This window comes from Chlorocebus sabaeus, chromosome 9 (assembly GCF_047675955.1).
Source record: "Chlorocebus sabaeus isolate Y175 chromosome 9, mChlSab1.0.hap1, whole genome shotgun sequence".
In the NCBI taxonomy this organism is placed as follows: Eukaryota; Metazoa; Chordata; class Mammalia; order Primates; family Cercopithecidae; genus Chlorocebus; species Chlorocebus sabaeus.
In genome coordinates, this window is record NC_132912.1 from 99,444,160 (window position 1) to 99,465,007 (window position 20,848).

Below are 20,848 nucleotides of genomic sequence, written 5' to 3' on the forward strand. Positions count from 1 at the left end.
ACCAGGCATGGAGCAAAGCTCAAAGCCGGGCTGCACAGCAGAACCCACCTGAAGGCTTTTTGAAATTCTTATTCCCAGGACAAACCTCTAGAGATTCCTCTTCAGTAGGACTAGGGTGGGGCCCAGGTACCCACATTTTAAACATAGTGCAGGGAAATTGCCAATGCTCAGCCTGACTCGGGAATTTGTGGCCTGGAGCACTCGGGGAAGCTTCATTTTCCCTGATCCTTTCTCTTCCTTGAGCTTTCTTCATTCTTTGTCCCAGTGTGGAAGAGGAGGGTGGTGAGGGAAGACTTAGGGGAGAAGCAAGGCAAAGTGTAAGCTTTCTAGGCCCAAAGGCCCTGTGTTCCACAGTGAGTTCCAGTGCTTACCCCAGTCATTTAACCTCTCTGAACCTTAGTTTTCTCATCTGTAAAATGGTGCTGAAATCATCTGTGCACTCGGGGTTGTGGCAGGAATAAATATATGTAAAACACCTGATGCATTCATTACACAGGGTAACTGTCATAAAAAGCATTCATCTTCTTATGAACTCTTTCCCTGAGGGGAGGAGGGTACAAGTTCTCCATACGACTAACATTGCAAGAGAAACTGCAAATGTGAACAACAGACTGAACCAAGCATAAAGGGAAGAAAATAAAATAAACAGCAGTAAGGAAGGCGGTAGATTCAGGCTGCATGGGGGAGAGTGGGGAGATGCTGAGAGCAGGCTTGCAACCCTGTCTCTGGGGCTCTATAGCAGTATGATCCAGAGGAAATTAACAGAGATTCACAAAGATTTAGGCATGAAGCTGTATGAAGATTTATTGCAATATTATTTATAAAAGGGGAAAATTTCAGGAAAAAAAGTTTCTTTTTACATTTAAGAAAAGTTATACAACGGAATATTTTCAGCTATAAGAAAGAAGAAAATCTTGCCATTTGTGACAATGTGGATGAACCTGGAGGACATTACGCAAAGTGAAATAACCCAGACACAGGAAGGCAAATACAGTATGATCTCACTTATATGTGGAATCCAAAAAAGTCGAACTCACAGAAGCAGAGAATACGACAGTGTTTACCAGGGACGGGGCAAAGAGGGAGACTGAGGAGACGCTGGTCAAAGAGTTAAACTTTCAGTTTTAAGATTAATAAACTCAGGCCAGGTGCGGTGGCTCATGCTTGTAATCCAAGCACTTTGGGAGGCCAAGGCAGGAGGATCATGAGGTCAAGAGATCGAGACCATTCTGGCCAACATGGTGAAACCTCATCTCTACTAAAAATACAAAAATTAGCTGGGCGTGTTGGCACGTGCCTGTAGTCCCAGCTACTCAGGAGGCTGAGGCAGAAGAATCGCTTGAACCCGGGAGGTGGAGGTTGCAGTGAGCCGAGATCACACCACTGCACTCTAGCCTGAGGACAGAGCAAGACTCCGTCTCAAAAAAAAAAAAAAAAGGCCGGGCGCGGTGGCTCGTGCCTGTAATCCCAGCACTTCGGGAGGCCGAGGCGGGCGGATTATAAGGTCAGCAGATCGAGACCATCCTGCCTAACAAGGTGAAACCCCATCTTCTACTAAAAAAAACACAAAAACTTAGCTGGGTGTGGTGGTGGGCGCCTGTAGTCCTGGCTACTCAGGAGGCTGAGGCAGGAGAATGGCGTGAACCTGGAAGGCAGAGCTTGCAGTGAGCCGAGATCGCACCACTGCACTCCAGCCCGGGCAGCAGAGCGAGACTCCGTGTCAAAAAAAAAAAAAAAATGAATAAACTCTGAGAATCTAATGTCCAGCATGGTGATTATAGTTAATAATACCACATTTTTTACTTGAAATTTGCTAAGACTAGACTTTAAGTGTTCTCAACACACACACACACACACACACACACACACAATGGTAACTATGTGTGCTGACGTATGTGTTAATTAATTTGATTGTGATAATCATTTCACGAAGTATATGTATAAAAAATCACTTTGTATACCTTGAATATATACAATTTTTTGAATATATACACAGTTTTTATTTGTCAATTATACCTCAATAAAACTAGAAAACATTAATTAATTAATTAATTTGTTAATTAATTTAGGAAAACATTTTGGAATCCATTTGATTAGCTGAAAGCAGTTTTAAATATTCCTTTATTTTTCTTTTTCTTTGAGACAGGGTCTCGCTCTGTCTCCCAGGCTGGAGTGGAGTGCCACAATCACAGCTCACAGCAGCCTCGACCTCCTGGGCTCAAGCAATCCTCCCACCTCAGCCTCTCCGGTAGCTGGGATCACAGGCACAGGCCACCACATCCAGCTAATTTTTGTATTTTTTGTAGAGATAGGGTTTCCGCCACATTGCCCAGGCTGGTCTTGAACTCCTGGCCTCAAGCAATCTGTTCCCCTCAGTCTCCCAAAGTGTTAGAATGACAGTTGTGAGACACTGCACCCAGCCCTTATTTTTTCTTTTAAACGGTAGTTTAATATTCAGACTAGAACATTAATATCAACAAAGGAAGGACAGATGTAGACATATAGATATATTCCTCTAAATTTTTCCCATGGAAATCAAAGGCAAAATATATGACACTTGTGGGTATCATGAGAGCTTCTGAAACACAATGGGAATGGAGAGGGAGGGGCGAGGCAAAGAGAAAATAATGCATATAAAGAAGCAGACAAGATTTCCATTATAATACTATTAATAAATAATATTGGGAGAATTCAGCTTAATGCTTCCCTGCACCCTCAACACACACACACACATACACACACACACACATCACACGAATGAGAACTTTTGCAAAAACACTGAATATCACCCACAGAGTCCTTTCCCACACAGTCTAACACAATCTATTTTTATATTCCATTGAGATTTGAAGCAAAGAATACAGTTCCAGTAAAAAGAGGAAATAATTTCTGTGCTGTACCTGGGGTTTTCTCACTTCCTTATTTTAAAATAATCTTCCAGCTAGTCCAAAAAATTCAGATCAACAGTCCAGTCTTCTATGCAGACATTTTGGAACTAAACTGAATCCGTTAAAAAGGTTCTCGGTAATTTGCCGTCTTCTTAGAAAACTCACAATGTATATTACAGCGCCGGAGGCTGGAAGAAACCTTCCAAATCATCTGATCCAACCCCATCATTTTACAGATGAAGAACTTGGGAAATAAACTGGCTGATCCAACACACTGAAGACTCTAATTAAAACATCTGCTTAATTTTAAGGTGGCTGTCAAATTTGGAGAGTGGGGTGGGAAATAAAACCTCCAAAACATATTTTAGTAGTAATTTTGATCAAAGGGTTTATTAAATGAAGAAAGAGTAAAGACTGTGATCCCAGGAGCACCCCATCCCAACAACTAGAAACCTGAGAGACTGAAAACTGCCAGAGTGAATGCACAGAATCTATGAGCAGGGGCAAAGGAAGAGAATCCAGGAGCTCCACCCTGAAGTCTGATGGCTTAAGCACCAAACACTGGCCTAATTTTATACCTAATTAGGCCATTAGGGTGTCCAGGAGTTGCCCTGATGTGATGGTGCCTCCATTTCCAGAGAAGTGGAGATTTGAGAAAATACTTCCCATGTGACAGAGGTACCTGACCATTGACCTGACAAAAGAAAGGTGGCTTAGACCCCTTGTTGGTACTCAGTGGTACCTGGACCAGCAGCATCAACATCACCTGCGAGCTTGTTAGAAATGCAGAATCTGGCCGGGCGCAGTGGCTCACGCCTGTAATCCCAACACTTTGTGAGGCTGAGGCAGGCAGATCACTTGAGGTCAGGAGTTCAAGACCAGCCTGGCCAACATGGTGAAACCCCATCACTACTAAAAATACAAAAATCAGCCAGGCATGGTGGCGTATGACTGTAATCCCATCTACTCAGGAGGCTGAGGCAGGAGAATTGCTTGAACCCAGGGAGGCAGAGGTGGCAGTGAGCTGAGATTGCGCCACTGCATTCCAGCCTGGGTGACAGAGCGAGACTCTATCTCAAAAAGAAAAAAAAAATAGAGAGAAATGCAGAATCTTGGTCCCACCCAAGGAGTCAGTGTATGCATATTTACAAGATCCCCAGGTCCTTCTGTGCACATTAAAATTTGAGAAGCATTGTTTAGCTAGCATAGCAGCAAAAGAAAGTATAATTGACTACCTGTAATCTAAGTTTCAAGAATAAAATAACCGCCTCTACTCTATTACCCACTCCACTCTCTTTAATCTTTAAGCTTTACTTTAAATGGTCTAAAATTTAGCCTAAATTTTAAAAGGTCGTAGTGAATATCTCATTAAATAGTCCTTTTTATCAAAAGGTATCTCAAAGTTAAGAAAAATATACATATAGACATGTAAATATTCTGGGACTTTTATCATTTTAAAGGGTTACATAAATTATAAATTGAGGTATTTTTCCTGCTATTTACTGCTGGGGTCTGGGTAGGAACATGACCAGTATTTCTTCAGTTGGGAGTCAAAAACCTCAGGTATACCAGGTGAAGGAGGAAAACTGAATTCAGAAGAGAAATGTGTTCCTGGTGAAAAGGGGAACTTCTTGTAAGGGAACGTTATGATCAAAAGGCTGTAAAGGTCACATGGCCCAACCCTGGTCCCAAAGCTAAATCCCTTTACAGCACATCTGCAGTATCTGCTCCCTTACTCCTGGAAATGTGGTGCTTACCACCTTCGAAGGCAACCCATTCCACCTTCACACAGCTCTAATAATTAGAAAGTTTTTCCTAAAATTTGTCTCCCTGTAGGTTTCAATAGCCCTACAATCAATAACTCCACCATTATTGTCTCTACTATTAGTTCATCCCCATTATCAATTATCCATTGCACTTCTCTCTCTTTTTTTTTTTTTTTTTTTTTTTTTTTTTTTTTTTTTTGAGAAAGGGTGTCACTCTGTTGATCCCCAGGCTGGAGTTCAGTGGCTCAATCACAGCTCACTGCAGCCTCAACCTCCCAGGCTCAGGTGATCCTCCCACCTCAGCCTCCCAAGTAGCTAGGACTACAGGTGCACACCACCATGCCCAGCTAATTTTTGTATTTTTTTTTGTAGAGATGGAGTTTTGCCATGTTGTCCAGGCTGGTCTCAAACTTCTAAGCTCCACAAAAATCCTTCTGCTCCAGCCCCTCAAAGTGCTGGGATTACATGCTTGAGCCACTATGCCCGGCAATTTCTTATTGGGATTTTTTTTTAAACACAGAAAGTCAAAGAAACAAGTTTCATGTATTTATTTCTCATGGGACTGGGCAACTGGTGGTAGTAACATATATGAAAATATTAACTTTTGCTTTTTTTTGAGGTGCCTTAGGAAAACCTCATTATGCAAGAGGGGTATTTTTAAAAGATGGGTTATCACAAGTTATAGGAAATATACCTAAGGACACAATTATCCCAGAAATGTAGTTTAGGGAGAGTACTGTTTTTAGACACCATTCTAGCCCTAAGCTTCCTGGGAGACAAAGCAGGTATGAAAAGGGGCAAGAAGGTCATACTTCAAAAATATTTAAGATTTTCTGGCCTAGGTGAATCAGATTTTTTAGCCTGGGAAGTGTCTTACATCAAGTCTAAATCTGCCACGTACAGAAAGGGAAGCTGGAACTCAAAGAGGCAAAATGACTTGCTCAGTATTAGGCATCTGGTTAGCAGCAGAGCCGGGGTGATACAGTGTCCCTAACCCTGGTCAATGTTCTTTGTTCTACACTGCCAGATTCTGAGTATCAGGTTTGTTAAGAAAGCTTGTCCAGCAAAACAAATCAAGAATATGGCATCAGAGTCAAGGCCAACCAAGGGCCATGGCTCTGGAATACCCAAAAAGCAAACCCAAACCATCCTAGCACCGACAGAGATCCTGAATCCCCAAATTCACAAGCCTAATACCAGATAAGAAAGTTATACTGGGGCTATAAGCCTTCCTTCTTCCTCTTTCCTATAATTCCATTTGTCCCTATATCCATTGATTCTGAACTGCAAAGATATCCCACTAAGCAGCTTATTTTAATCTCCCATTAAAATAATCTTTTTCTGATGAGAAGTTCCTGCTCTCAGAATAGGAGACACTCTGTGAATTAGTTCATTCTTTCCGAGACACTTGAAGCTAAAGGCTCATAGCATACTGAACTAGAGTCTTTGGTAAAAAGTGAAATACTAGAAGAGATCAATTTATCCAGGCATTGAATCACTGGACACATCCAAACAATATTAAAATAATCCTTTTTACTATCTACTTCAAAAAAAAACACTACTGTCATTTTTTTTTTTTTTTTTTTTTTTTTTTTTTTTTGAGACAGAGTCTTGCTCTGTCGCCCAGGTTGGAGCGCATTGGTGCAATCTCGGCTCACTGCAACCTCCACCTCCCAGGTTCAAGTGATTCTTCTGCCTCAGCCTCCTGAGTAGCTGGGACTACAGGCGTGCACCACCACAACCAGCTAATTTCTGTATTTTTTTAGTAGAGACAGAGTTTCACCATATTGGCCAGGCTGGTCTCGAACTCCCGACCTCATGATCCACCTGCCTCAGCCTCCCAAATTGCTGGGATTACAGGCATGCGCCACCGCGCCCAGCCACACTACTGTAATATTTTAAAGAACGATCTGTTACAGCATACAGTGTGAGATGCCCAGTCAGCGACAATACATCCATGGTGGGTTCCAGGGGCTGGCCTGTGAGATCCTAATGGACTGTTGCAGTGACAAACTCATCCACAGAAACAACCAGTTGTGTCTTAGCTTTTTGTAAGTTAGGGCAGATCACAATTCCTTCAAAGTAATGAAAGACAATCATGCAAAAATGAATTATATGCTTTTTCCATCATTGCCTTTCTAAAGTAAGGATAAGCAAACCCTAGAAAAAGTACTAATCCAGGTCCCAGGATTTCAGGTGAGACATGTCTTACATTCACACCAGTGATTTATGTTACAAAATTAGATGGAATCTTACTTTGTTAAAAGATGTGGTCATATTCATTGGTTTAGAGTAGGCAATTCCAGGGACAAAAGCACCCAGTAAGTTACATTAGCTTTTTAAAGTCACTGAAAATTAGTAAATTCTTGATTTAGTTTATCAGATGGCATAGGGGTGGGTGAGACAAATTAATGCCCAAGTCACACCAGGGATAACTGAGGCACAGTTAAATCAGGGCCATAATTTTCCAGGCTTCTTTGCTGGCGTCAGGTATATAAGATCTTGTGTGGCAAGAGAATAGAATATAAACGTATAGCCCATTCATAGCCCATAGTGAGGCAAAAATAGAAAACAAAAAGGTTGGGCATGGTGGCTGATGCCTGTAATCCCAGCACTTTGGGAGGCTGAGGCAGGTGGATCACCTGAGATCAGGAGTTTGAGACAAGCCTGACCAACATGGTAAAATCTCATCTCTACTAAAAATACAAAAATTAGCCAGTGTAATCCCAGCTACTCAGGAGGCTGAGGCAGGAGAATCACTTGAAACCGGGAGGTAGAGGTTGCAGTGAGCCGAGATCGCGCCACTGCACTCCATCCTGGGCATCAGAGCAAGGCTCTGTCTCAAAAAAAAAAAAAAAAGCAAAAAGAGGAAGAAAAGCTGTGACATGTGTCCATCCCAGAGCACGTCTTCTGTTATTGTTAATCAGAGTGTGTGTCACACTTCCTGGGGCCACTGAAGTCACTAACCCTCACAGAAAGGATCGAATTTTCCTACTCTAAAAGGAGAAACAGGGCAAAATATAGAAACTAGGCTGATGGCAAATAGAGAAGAGGGCTATTTCTCTATAAACATGTTATCGAAAAAAAACAATGCCTTGGCCGGGCACGGTGGCTCATACCTGTAAGCCCAGCACTTTGAGAGGCTGAGGTGGGTGGATCATTTGATATCAGGAGTTCAAGATCAGCCTGACCAACAGGATAAAACCCTGTCTCTACTATAAATACAAAAAAATTAGCCAGGCATGATGGCACACACCTGTAATCCCAGCTACTCAGGAGGCTAAGGCAGGAGAATCGTTTGAACCTGGGAGGCAGAGGTTGCAGTCCGCTGAGATCACACCATTGCACTCCAGCCTGGGTGAGAGAGAGAGACTCCGTCTCAAAAAAAAAAAAAAAAAAACTTTTTTGACAAAAATGTGAAGGTCGCATGATGATAAAATGGAAGTAACATACAAGCAGGAGAGTGGGCAGTCTCATTCCTCACACCAACAGTAAACTAAGTCTCTGCCTCCCACCCCCACTACTTTCTAGGCTGGAACTCTGTCGTGTGTCTTCCAAGGTATAGAAAATTCTAGAAAGAAGGCTTCTGCCCTAGTACAGAAGACAAGGGACAGTGTCCTCTTCCTCTCCTGACAGTCCAGGAGACCTGTCCTGCCCCTACCCCACCCCAGGAATAGGCTGCTCTAAACCCATAAATATGACCAGGTCTCTTAACATACTGAGATCCCTGCTCATTTTGGAATATAAACTCACACCTAGGACCTGGATTAATAAGTCTTCTAGGGCTTGCTTATCTTTAGAAGAAATGCTTACCTTCGGACATGGCTTTTTTCACAGCTGCCACGTAGGTCTCTGGCTCATCGTCACAGGTGAGCTCCTGCCAGTGGGCCCAATCTGGAAAGAAGTCTAGGAACTCCTCGCTGTCCCGCACACCGCACAGCAGCCTGACCACGCGGTGCGGAGGATGGAAGGCTCTCTGCAGCAGGGGCAGCAAGGCCGGCTGGTGGAAGTGCTGCACCAGCTCCGCGGACAGCAGCACCACGACACACCGGGTGCTGAGGAAAAGGCTTAGGTCCTCTGCCGAGAAGGAGGCCTCGGGGCCCAGCCTGTGAGTCAGTATCTTCTGGCTGCAGACTTGCCGACTGGACAGGAACAGGGTCTGCAGATACTGGCACCATTCCTCGGCATCCGGGCTGTAGATGATGAGGATGTCGCATCCTCTGGGCACCCCTGAGCAAGAATGAGGCACAGAAGCATGTTAGCACACCTGCCCTTCTGGGTGGCTCCCCAGAACCTGCAAAGGTAGAGCATCCAGACGCCAGGTCTGGCACCCACAATCTGTCATGGTGTGCCTTCAGTACACCAGCACACCTCACTCACTCATTTCTTTCCCCATTTACAGTCTGTGTTCTAATCATACCAGACTCTTTGTCTTAGACCAAACATACCACACTGTTTTATTTATTTCTTATTTATTTATTTAGAGACTGAGTCTTGCTCCATCACCCAGGCTGGAATGCAGTGGCCCAATCTCAGCTCACTGCAACCTCTGCCTCCCAGGTTCAAGCAATTCTCCTGCCTCAGCCTCCCAAGTAACTGGGATTACAGGTGCCTGCCACCATGCTAGGCTAATTTTTGTATTTTTAGTAGAGATGGGGTTTCACTATGTTGGCCAGGCTAGTCTTGAACTTCTGACCTCAAGTGATCCACTCATCCCTGCCTCCCAAAGAGCTGGGTTTATAGGCGTGAGCCACCAGGCCCGACCCCATACTGTTTTAGATCCTTGCACAAGTTATTGCTTCTGCCTGGTGTGCACTTTCCCCCTACACCTGATGCAATATGAGATTGTAACAATAACAATAATAATAATTAATAATAATAATCCCAACAGCAAGCACTTATATAGAGGTTACTATGTCCCAGGCACTCTTCCAAGCACATTGCCTACTAAACTCATTACATCTTCACAGCAACTTTAGAAGGTAGGTACTATTATTGGTCCATTCTTTAAAAAAAAATGAGACACCTGAGGTGTGGCAGGTTAAGTAACTTGCCTAAGATTCACAGTGGGCAAGCAAGGATTTGAGTTAAATTAGATATTTCACATAAACTGCTAAGCATAGTGCTTGTCATGTAGAAAACCCTCAGGAATCGGTAGCTGGTGTCATTATCCTCACATGAATATAAATAATGTATAATATTAAAGTGCATGGTAGTTGTGGTTGAATTAATGCTGCGACCTCCACAATACAATCTGCAAGGTGTCCCTAACCACACCTGGCCCATAACATAGGCTTTCTTCCTCTAACAAAGTATAAATGCCAAAAAGAGAGTCAAAAAGGGCTTTCAGGGATCACTTGGCCCAAACTCCTCGTTTACAGATGAAAGAAACACTTCATCTAGGAAGGTTAAGGGACTTGCTCAACTTCACACTCTAGATTATTGGCAGAGCCAGAACTGATGCTCAGGTTGTTCCCTGGTTCCCAGTCCAGCCTCCTTCCCAACTCACCTGCACCACCCATCAGGAACTATGTCAAGAATCTTACGAGTAATAAGTCATAGCTTCCAATTACCAGAGTTCAGAGAAGCTTGGCTCTGAACATAACTGTTACCACTGTTTTGGCTCATCATCTCTCCATGAATTCAACAAACTGTTCTGTGCGTGGTTTGGAAGAGGTGAGCATAAACTGTCCATACGACACAACAGGGAACTCAGAGAAGGAAGCTGGTCACATTTTAGGAAGGTTGGGAACCATCTAAGTTGTAGACTAAATCAATTAAACACTAGGCCTGGGCCGCATTTTGTTGATGTTTCCTGTTGAAAAGGACAGAGGCAGGATTTAGGCAAGACCTTAAGGCTCTGAAAAGATCATAGGATGAATCCTCTTTCCTGCCCCCATCCAACCCATCACTATATTCAAACCAAAAAGCAACATGCACAATGCAAGCCCAACATAGTTCTGATTTCCCCCAGGATGATATTACCAAATTTTGAAAAATAGCAAATAAAATGAATGTTTGCAGTTTCAATCTTTTTTCGGTCCCACTGGTTTTCTGGAGCCCTACTCCAGTGCTAATACAGAGCCCAGTAGCCTTCTCAGCAGGAGCAAGCGGATCAGCCTGAGAGTATTTTTGAAGGGAAGGCGTACAAATCTTTTAAAAAGTCAATCTTAGACAAACAGTATGGAACTGGAGAAAACCAGTCAGCAATTCTGATGATGACCTGGACATTCGTGGTTCTACAGAGAACTCAACTGTGATCACGGTCTGTTCCCTCAATTGTGAATATAATGGTCATTTTCAGGAATGCCTACCCTGATTCCAAAGCTTACACAGATTAAGGACAAAAATTTAATGCACCAGTGCTGCAGCCCTCCATAAAAATAAATAAATAAATAAATAAATAAAAATATTTGCTGTTTGGATCTTTTTTTTTCTGTGTAGAATATTTCTTTACATCTCAATGGAAAAATAATTTCAAGACTATAGAAGGCATAACATTGGCAAAGCTACATAACTATATAGTTGACACTGAGAAGCAGAGTTAAAGTATCAGAATATTTTTACCTTATTTCTGTCCTTCCTTCATATATGCCAGGTTTATCTTAAGAGGCAAACGTTCTTCTAAGTGTGAAGTGTTACTGCAGATGTGTGTGTGTGGGCATGAGCCATCAGGTAGGAAACATGCAAGACTTTACACTTCTTTATAATATTAAGGATGCAATGCTAGTTATGCTCTGCAAGGAGCCTGGAGCATTTTGTAAAAATGCAAAACCGAAAAAGGGTGGCCACTAGCTTCCTCCACATACATACGCGTATCATGTCAACAATTTGTGCAATAGACAGAAGCAGAATAAAATCTCAGGAAGGGATGGTTGTGGTCCCATATACTAGTGATGAAGAAATCATAAGTAGTGTTTTCAATAGGGTTGGCAAGTGATGGCAAAATGAAGAAGAGAGAAGAAAAAAATTTCCTAAGCACAAGTAGAACCCTTAAGAAGGCAGCCTGGGGCCAGGCCCAGTGGCTCATGACTAATCCAATCACTTTGGGAGGCCAGGGAGGGTAGGCTGCTTGAGCTCAGGAGTTTGAGACCAGCCTGGGCAACATGGTGAAACCCTGTCTCTACAAGAAATGCAAAAATTAGCCAGGCATGGTGGTGTGCTCCTATAGTCCCAGCTACTCAGGAGACTGAGGTAGGAGGATTGCTTGAGGCTGAGAGGCAGCTTGGGTTTGGGGTACTAACTGACTTAGTAGAAAAGCAACAACTTTACACTGTTCTAAAGACCACATGGCCATGAGTGATTACTCCAATTTTATGAGAAGAATTTAGTGACCCAAAAGTAAGTGAACATTTTTAAAATGATAAACTCTAGGGCCACTGAGGAAATGGGTACTCATTTCCCCCTGGATCCTGCCTCCCCAGTTAACAGCAGATCCTGCTCCTCTGTTAACAGCACATCATAATACTTGCTGTTTATTAAAGACTCCAAGTCAAGGGCTGGCCGTGGTGGCTCACACCTGTAATCCCAGCACTTTGGGAGGCCGAGGCAGGTGGTCACCTGAGGTCGGGAGTTCGAGACCAGCCTGACCAATATGATGAAACCCCATCTCTACTGAAAATACAAAAATTAGCTAAGTATGGTGGCATGTGCCTGTAATTCCAGCTACTAGGGAGGCTGAGACAGAAGAATCACTTGAACCCGGGAGGCGGAGGTTGCAGTGAGCTGAGATCGTGCCATTGCACTCCAGCCTGGGTAACGAGAGTGAAACTCCATCTCAAAAAAAAAAAAAAAAGACTCTAAGTCATCAAGAAAAGTTTAAATTGTGATTCAGCTCTGTTTCCTGAGCACTGAACATGTGTTAGTCACTCTGCTAAGCATCTCATGTACATTCTCTCATTTAATCCTCAGAACAATCCACAAGTATGTTATCAAAAAGCCCCATTTTACAGACACAGACATTAAAACTTGTTGAAGATTTGCTGCTACTGCTGCCCAAGCACACACAGTTAGTGCCAGAGCAGGGATCTGACTCCAAAGTCCATGCTCTTAATCTCTAAGCTGCACCCAATTTAAAAAGTCAAGGAAATACAGAATATAGTTTAAGAAATACAGTTAATAAAACACATCTAGTGCCATGGGTTTCTCATACCATTCTCCAATAAAAGGATTCAAGGTTCCTTAGAGAAATGATGGATTCTAGGAATGAGTCTAGGATTAAATATTTCCTGGGGCAGGAAATAGTCAATATGAGCCTGGAGCATCTTGTAGTGCCAGAAAGTAACAACTGCTCAAACAAAAATTCAATGACAGGCATATGTCAAAGGAACACATGAGTCAACTCAAAGCACCCAGTGGCAAAAGCTGGAACCATCTGAGCAACAAAATAAATAAAATAATATTGAATTATAACCCAAAGCATGAAAGAAATATACAGGAGTCCATACTGATACGAAATAAATAATTGAATAAATACATTGGGGAAAAAAGACAAATCTCCCATGCATAACAATTCTGAATAACTTATGTCGATAACTCCACCCTCAAGGAGGTAGAGTGTAACTCCTTATACAGAGAACTTAGTGTGGGTTGTGTCAAGTGAGTTCTTTCCAAACAGCACAGTGTGGAAAAGGAGAAAAAAAGAAAGTAAATTTACAATAGAGAAACCCAGTGATCAAGGTCAGCATCGACAGTCACAGATCATGTTGAGAGTGTGTGCCCTGCATACCATGGGCTGAGACTCGCACTTCACCTCTGTGTTCTTCCCAGAGAGCCAGCACCCCAGTCTAATTATGGGAAAAAATATCAGACAAATCCTGACTGAGGGCCGTTCTACAAAATAACTGACCAGTACTCCTCAAGACTGTCAAAGTCATCAAAAACAAGGAAAATCAGAGAAAATCACAGCCTTGAAGGGCCTAAGGAGACATGCCTACTAAATACAACATAGTACCTGAGATGGGCTCCTGGAACAGAAGAAGGACATTACATAAAAACTAAGGAAAACTGAGGAAAGTCTGAACTTTTAGTTATTAATAATTTATCAATATCAGTTAATTAATTGTCACAAATACCACACTAATGTAAGATGTCAATAATAGGTGAAACTGGATGTGGTCTATATGAGAAGTCTCTGTACTATCTTTGTAGTTTTTCTGGAAATCTAAAACTGTTCTATAATAAAATTTTATTTAAAAGTATAATTGAGGCCGGACGCAGTGGTTCACACTGTAATCCCAGCACTTTGGGAGGCTAAGGCAGGTGGATCACAAGGTCAGGAGATCGAGACCATCCTGGCTAACATGGTGAAACCCCGTCTCTACTAAAAATACAAAAAATTAGCCAGGTGTGGTGGCGGGCACCTGTAGTCCCAGCTACTCAGGAGGCTGAGGCAGGAGAATGGCATGAACCTGGGAGGCAGAGCTTGCAGTGAGCTGAGATCTCGCCACCGCACCCCAGCCTGGGTGACAGAGCAAGACTCCATCTCAAAAATAAATAAATAAGTACAATTAAAATAAAAAACACTTAAATCTCCTATATTTAAAAACAAACAACAAGCAGAACAGTTATTCGAAATGTCTCATTCCTGGCCAGGAACAGTGGCTCACATCTGTAATCCCAGCACTTTGGGAGGTCAATGCAGGTGGATCACTTGACATCAGGAGTTCGAGGCCAGTCTGGCCAACATTGTGGAACCCCATCTCTACAAAAAAAATACAAAAAATAAGCCAGGCCTGATGGCACGCACCTGTAGTCCCAGCTACTCAGGAGGCTGAGGCATGAGAATCGTTTGAACCTGGGAAGTGGAGGTTGCAGTAAGCCCAGATCATACCACTGCACTCCAGCCTGGATGACAGAGTGAGACCCTGTCTCATTAAATAAATAAATAAATAAATAAATGCACAATGTCTCGTTCCTGGGGTTCTAGTGTTAAATTCAATTCCCTTTGAGTGAAAGTATTTGAGGAGAAATTTATTACTGCCCAGACTAGTTAACATTACAACATATTTGGTCACTAACTTGTGGTGTGACTTAGACCAATTACTAAGTCTAGGCAAATTTGCCTTGATGTAAACGAGGACAATGAAATCTATCACCTTCCTGAATATTGCTGTGCTGGGAAACTGAAAGATGGGGAAGTTTTTAAAAAGTCCAAAGTGAAAGTTCCAGTCCCTTTCTGATGTGCTGGGTAACAATACAGGACTAAATGCTTTGTCAGCAACTCTGCCTTATATGGGGGAAACTCCTTTCTTCAGCAATAATCCTTTTCCTTTAACCGTAAGTCGTTTTTCCACTTGTCCCCAATCACATTTCTCTTTTTTTCTGTTTGTTCATTTGTTAAGAGAAATGAAACACATGAGCCAACAAGGAGTCCACAATTATAGACAGAAATGAGGAAAGCTCTTTCTTTGTCCTTGTAAAACATAAAGAACAGGTTTGGCTATAGAAGGAGAAAGAAATGGATCACAGCAAAGGAAGGGGAGGCTGTAGCAGTAGGGAGTCCACAGGGTAAAAAGCTGGGGCTGAAAGAGGTGGCTTTGCAGGACTCAGAGCCCAATGGAGGGCCGAGCGTGGTGGCTCACAACTGTAATCCCAGCACTTTGGGAGGCCGAGGCGGGCAGATCACTTGAGGTCAGGAGTTCAAGACCAGCCTGGCCAACATGGTGAAACCCTGTCTCTACTAAAAATGCAAAAATTAGCCAGGCATGGTGGCAGGCACCTGTAATCCCAGCTACTCGGGAGGCTGAGGCACGAGAATCACTTGAACCTGGGAGGCAGAGTTTGCAGTGAGCCAAGGTCGTGTCACTGCACTCCAGCCTGGGTGATAGAGTAAGACTCCGTCTCAAAAAAAAAAAAAAAAAAAAAAAAAGAACTCACTGGAGAGAAGTGCAGACAGGAAGTACCAGAGAGCTTCTCAAACCACTCAGCCCAGGCCACTTCTTCAGCCTGCAGGTGACTCTGGCACCCCATTTATCCATCCTGAAGCCCTGTGTTTGAATCTGAACACCGTATTTGAAGAGGGATGAGAGATAGGGAAGGTGACCAGGATAAGGAGAGATGTGGTCAATCATATCAGGAGCTTCCCACCCCACAAGGGGTTCAAATTCAGATACTGGCAAGAGTACTGAGAGGCCTCAAGGATCACGTGGAAGTTAAGATCACAAAAGGGTTAAAAGTCCCTTCAAGCTCCATGGTCCTGTAAGTCCAGGAATAGTAGAAGGACCTAGAGAGAAGAGGAGCCTTGGAGAGAGGGGGCAAGAGATGGTATGAGAACTGACACACAGAGGAGAGAGTCCTAGTCTTTCTTCACCCAGTCACAGACTTGGCCACTTGGGAAAGTCACCCATGGATCCTCTCTCTTTCCTCTCCCTCACGTGTAAATACACAAGATGCCATCAGGGGCCTAGAGAATCTTGTGGAATAAGCTGAGTCTATTTCATTTTATCTTCCTACCCAAGGTACTTTCAAAGACAGGGAGCCTAGATTCTCCTGGATTTCAACAAGCAAATACATCTTTCAGAAAATAATATAGACTAATGCTTCCCCTTCAGTGGAAGGGAATTTTAAAAGACCAGAGAATTAGGCCGTGAAAAGGAACGAAGTACTGATATAAGCTACAGTGGGATGAACTTTGAAAATATTATGCTGTGCAAAGGAAGCCAGTCACCAAAGACCACATACTATGTGATTCCATTCATATAAAAAGCCCAGAGTAGGGAAATCTATAGAGGCAAAGTAGATCTTAGGGCTGGGACAGGAGAGGAGAACAAAAGGGTGATAGCTAAAGCATACAAGGTTTCTTTTTGAGGTGATGAAAATATCCTAAAATTGACTGTGGTAATGGCTACATATATCTGTAAAGATACTAAAAACCACTGAATTGTATGCTTTAAATGGATGAATTGTATGGCATGTGAATTATGTCACAATAAAGCTGCTTTTTAAAAAAAGAACATACAGAAGAGTGGGGATGACTCCAAAGCCCACAGTATCTTGGCGAGAGGCATTGCTCTCACCACTATGACCTTCCCCCATGGGTCCCTGTACTTCCAGACCTCAGGGAACCCGAGGGACTCCGGAGAGCCAACTATCAATTGCAGCACCTGGAGTGGTGTCTCGCCACAGAAGATGCAGACAGCAAGACAGTTTGACAGCTCTAACCATTACGGACACCTGAAGAAGCTGCTACAGAGCCCATAAATAGCCCCAGGTTTGCCCACCGGACTACGGTCCCCCTCTGAACTGGAGCTTGCCTTCCTAGCCCCTTCAGCTGTGCCCACTGGAGAGATGTACACAGGACGCTGGACAAGAGGAAAAGAGAGGCCATTTTCTCAGCCTCTTCCGCCCAAAGGCCCTCCCAGTTTGCGGTTTCCTGGACTCAGCAGCCCAGGGCCTGTTCCCGACCATGGAAGGAGGAGGTGGCTTCACCGGCTTATTCTCAGGCCTCATCTCCCTCTCCCCCACAGCCCACCTACTCCAGCCACGCTGGCCTGCTGCCTTTCCTTTAACACACCACATACACTCATTGCTTGGAGCACTCTTGCCCAAAGAGCCTCCTCCCTCTCCTCCTTCAAAGCTTGGCTCAAATGTCCCTTTCTCCACCCTGGCCACCTCATTTGAAATTCTAACCCCAATCTCCCTCACCCTTCTTTATTGTTTTCCCATAGCACATGTCATACCAGATACTTTCCTTATTAAGTGTATATTACCTGCTATTTCTAGGCCTCCTTATTCACAGTACAGCTTCTTTTAGCCTCCAGAGCCCAACTGGAGAGCCAGGAGGCTGTGATGAACTACCTTCCCATCCCCTTTAGATAATGAGCCTGTAGTACCAAATCTAACAGAACCATCACACCCGGGCCTTTTCTACCCCTGCTTCCAAAGCACCGTTACCACATCCTCGGGGGATCTGGGGAGAGCTGGCTCTTCATTCCAGTGTTTGCTCACCTCCTGTAAGAACAGTGCCTTCTCCTGGCCACCTAGTCTCTTTTTCAAGGGGCACCTGCAACCTGTTTTCACAAGTTATCCCTACTAAAACATCATAAAGTGGGCTGGGAAAATAAAAGTAAACCCATTTGTAAACACCGTAACTCTACCTCTTCTCATCTAGTAATTCCTTGTTTACTTATTGCTTTCCTCTACAGGACCATAAACTCCTGGAGAGCAGAGACTAGGTATGTCCTGCCCACCATGGAGAACATATTAGGTGCACAGTATTCATTGGAGTGCAATAGTAAGGACTCATTAATTGTCTCTGTTATCATCATCATGTGGTTTGTTCTGGATCTCTGTGAGTGAGCAACTTGCCAAGTGTGTACACCCATGAACCGGAAGGCAATCCAAGACCAGCCAGAAAAGACGCCTGGTACCGTTTGATGAGTGTGACCGCCAACTCTCCCCATTCCCAAAGTTCTGCAAAGGATGCAGGAAAAGTAAAGTTCAAGGAATAGTGTTACTAGATCCGTAGCAAAGTTCTAGACCCAAAACACAAAGCCTGGGAGGGGTGGAGGAACGGGGCTTGGGAAGCTGTCCCAAGGGCCCCTGGCTGATCTCTCCGCACCACCTAGGACTGCCTGAGCGCCCCCTGTGGGTCCACGGAGCTCAGGAGACGCGTTTGGCCGCGTAGACCGTCCACACTGCCCGCACTCCGCTTCTCTCGACTCGCCCCTCGCTTCAGAGTCGAGGGACAGGGGAAGAGACGCTCAGACACTCCGAGGGCCAGAGGTGGGGGAAACGAAGGAGACTCTGAAGAAGTGGGAGGGAGTTGGGACAGGCAGGGGCTGAAGACAATCGCGCAACAGGCTGGGGCGGGAAACATGGGAAAGTTGAAGTGGGAAGTTTGCGACAGGGAACAGAGAAAAGAGCAGAAAAAGGGCAAAATCCCCGCACTGAGGCCGCAAACAGAAGCGAGCGGGGGAACGCGGGGTGCGGGGGGCGAGAGAGGGCCCGAGGGCCTGGGGACCCGCGGCGCCTGCCTACCCACCTGAGATTGCCATGCCGCGAGGCGCCGCTCACATCCCTGGCTCGCTGCGTGCCCGGAGCTGGGGCCGGGGCCAGTGGCGTCCTGGCTCGGGCTGGAGGGACTCAGGGCTCCGCGCAGGACCGGTCGCCGCTCTGGCGCTTCCTCCCGCCAGGCAGCCCGGCCTTGCCACGAGGGCGTGTCCACAGAGTCCGCCCCGCCTGCGGGACTCGGCCCGCGGCACCTGCACCCGTGGCCGTTGGGGAGGGGAAGTGAGAACCCCACGCCGGCCGCGGGTCAGCTCCCCCCACGGCCCCCTGCTCAGGGGCAGCGAGGAGGCGGGGGCTTCGCGCCACGTGCGCCCCACTCCTCGGGAAACCAGCCCTGATCTGCCACCAAAGGGCAGCCCGAGGTGGAGGGGCTGTGGGGAGGGAGCAGAGGGGGAGAGTGTGGGGCTGCCAGGCCTCTGGGAGACAGGGCGGGTGTGTGTGTGTGAGCACCAGCTGTCCAAGCCACCTCCGCATCCCCTGGGGCTTTGTCCCTAAGCCCCTGCTGCCCCAGCAGGAAAGAGGAGGGGACAGGAAGGGGAACAGGAGGAGGGCTGGGCACCTGGCCCTGGGTGCTTAAATGTTGCCCTTGAGTGCCCTCCTGTGACCTTTCTGCAATTCCTTGGATCTGGTCTCCTGATGGCACATGAACATTAATTATAATCTCACATGATAAATATCTAGTAGAGTTTCTTTGCCATTCATTTCCTGTGTTGCTCTCTGATGGGCGCTGCGTTTAGCACCTTACACATATTATCACATTGCATCCTCACAGCAAACTTCTGAGGTAGCACCTATCACTGTCTTTACATTAGAGACGAAGAAACAAGCCAAATACCTTGCTCAGGCTTCCACAGAGAATAAAAGCTCCCGGAGGTTCAGTACCAAGCCAGTCTGCTTCCAGAGCTAGAGCTCTTGCTTAATCCTTACCTTCACCTGCCCTCTTCTTGGACTCCTCCCTTTGCCTGCTGCTGAAATTCACCTGAATAGCACATCCCCTTGGAGTTCTCAACAATTCAGGAGCCAGAGGACCGACCCAGAGAGCAGAGATGAGGGAAGGTTAGGGCTCAAGTCTAGGTGGAAATAAATGAAATGAATTTAAGAATGGGAATATCAGGATGAGGCCGTGTATTCATTTTCTACTGTTGCCTTAATAAATTACTACAAATTTAGTGGCTTAAAACAACACCAACTTATTATTTTACAGTTCTGTAGCTCAGAAGCGTGACAGGAGTCTCCATGGGCTAAAGTTAAGGTGGTGGCTGGGCTGGGTTTCTTTCTGCCAAATAGAAGGGAATCCATTTCCTTGGCTCTTTCAGCTTCTAGAAGCCATCCGCATTCCTTGGCTCACGGCCCCCTTGTTCTATCTTCAAAGCCAGATGGCCCCGCTTCTGTCATCATATCCCTTGCTGTGACTCTCTTCTGTCTCCCTCTTCCAGTTTTAAGGACCCTAGTGATTGCATTGGGCCCTCCTGGATAAGTCAGGAAAATCTCCCTATCTGGAGAACCTTGCCTAAACAGTGGTCTTCCTGACTCCACCCTCTTCCTTCTCTCCCCAAAGCCTCTCTCGCTCTTCACAAGTCTCTGGGCCTGGCCAGTTTGTGTTCTTTGTCAGAGACATTTCTACTGAGGGTGCATCTGTCTATTCAAGGTCAACACCCCTAATGTCCCCACTGTTCAAACACATGTTCCTCCCTTCCAGCACCGGATGTTAGGGAGAGAGGGCCCTTTCCTTCCTCCTAACCAAGTGTGTCTGGACAACTTTTAACCTAAAGGATGTTTCTAACTTGTTAAACTATTAGAAGGCACCTGCTTGTTGCAGGTAAGGTTTTGGGTGCTAGGTCAGCTATCCAAACTCTGCTCCCACTCCTGGCTAGCACTGACCACTGGAATTGGGGCGAGAAAAGGACTCAGAGGGCAACAGTCCCTTGTCCCTTGGTGAGAGGACATGACTAGTCCCTGACTCTGGCAATTTCACTCAACAAATTTCTTTGTGTAGCAGGTCGAGCCAGATTGGGGGAAGTAGTGTCTGTTTGGTTTTGCACCTCTGTGTGGCAGGTTTTGCAGAATGGGAGTGGCAGGAGGAGAGCAGCTGCCCCTCTGGAAGACCCTGCACCCGCACCGTGCACTGGCTCTCCTGGGCAGGCTCTGCACTCAGTCCCTGCAACGCTGGGTGGTAGGTGAATT

The 20,848-nt window shown here is 45.1% G+C and overlaps 1 protein-coding gene across 1 annotated transcript in view; it reads right to left on the minus strand.

Moving 5' to 3' along the window:
* Positions 1–19,159, minus strand: part of PIK3AP1 (phosphoinositide-3-kinase adaptor protein 1) — a 127,916-nt gene extending 108,757 nt beyond the window's left edge. The window contains exons 1-2 of the mRNA XM_007963708.3: positions 18,639–19,159; positions 8,468–8,884 (exon numbers count right to left, since the gene is read on the minus strand). Coding sequence (XP_007961899.1) covers positions 8,468–8,884; positions 18,639–18,651 — 430 coding nt within the window. The 5' untranslated portion in view covers positions 18,652–19,159. The remainder of the gene's footprint in view (positions 1–8,467; positions 8,885–18,638) is intronic.
* Positions 19,160–20,848: the final 1,689 nt, after the last annotated feature.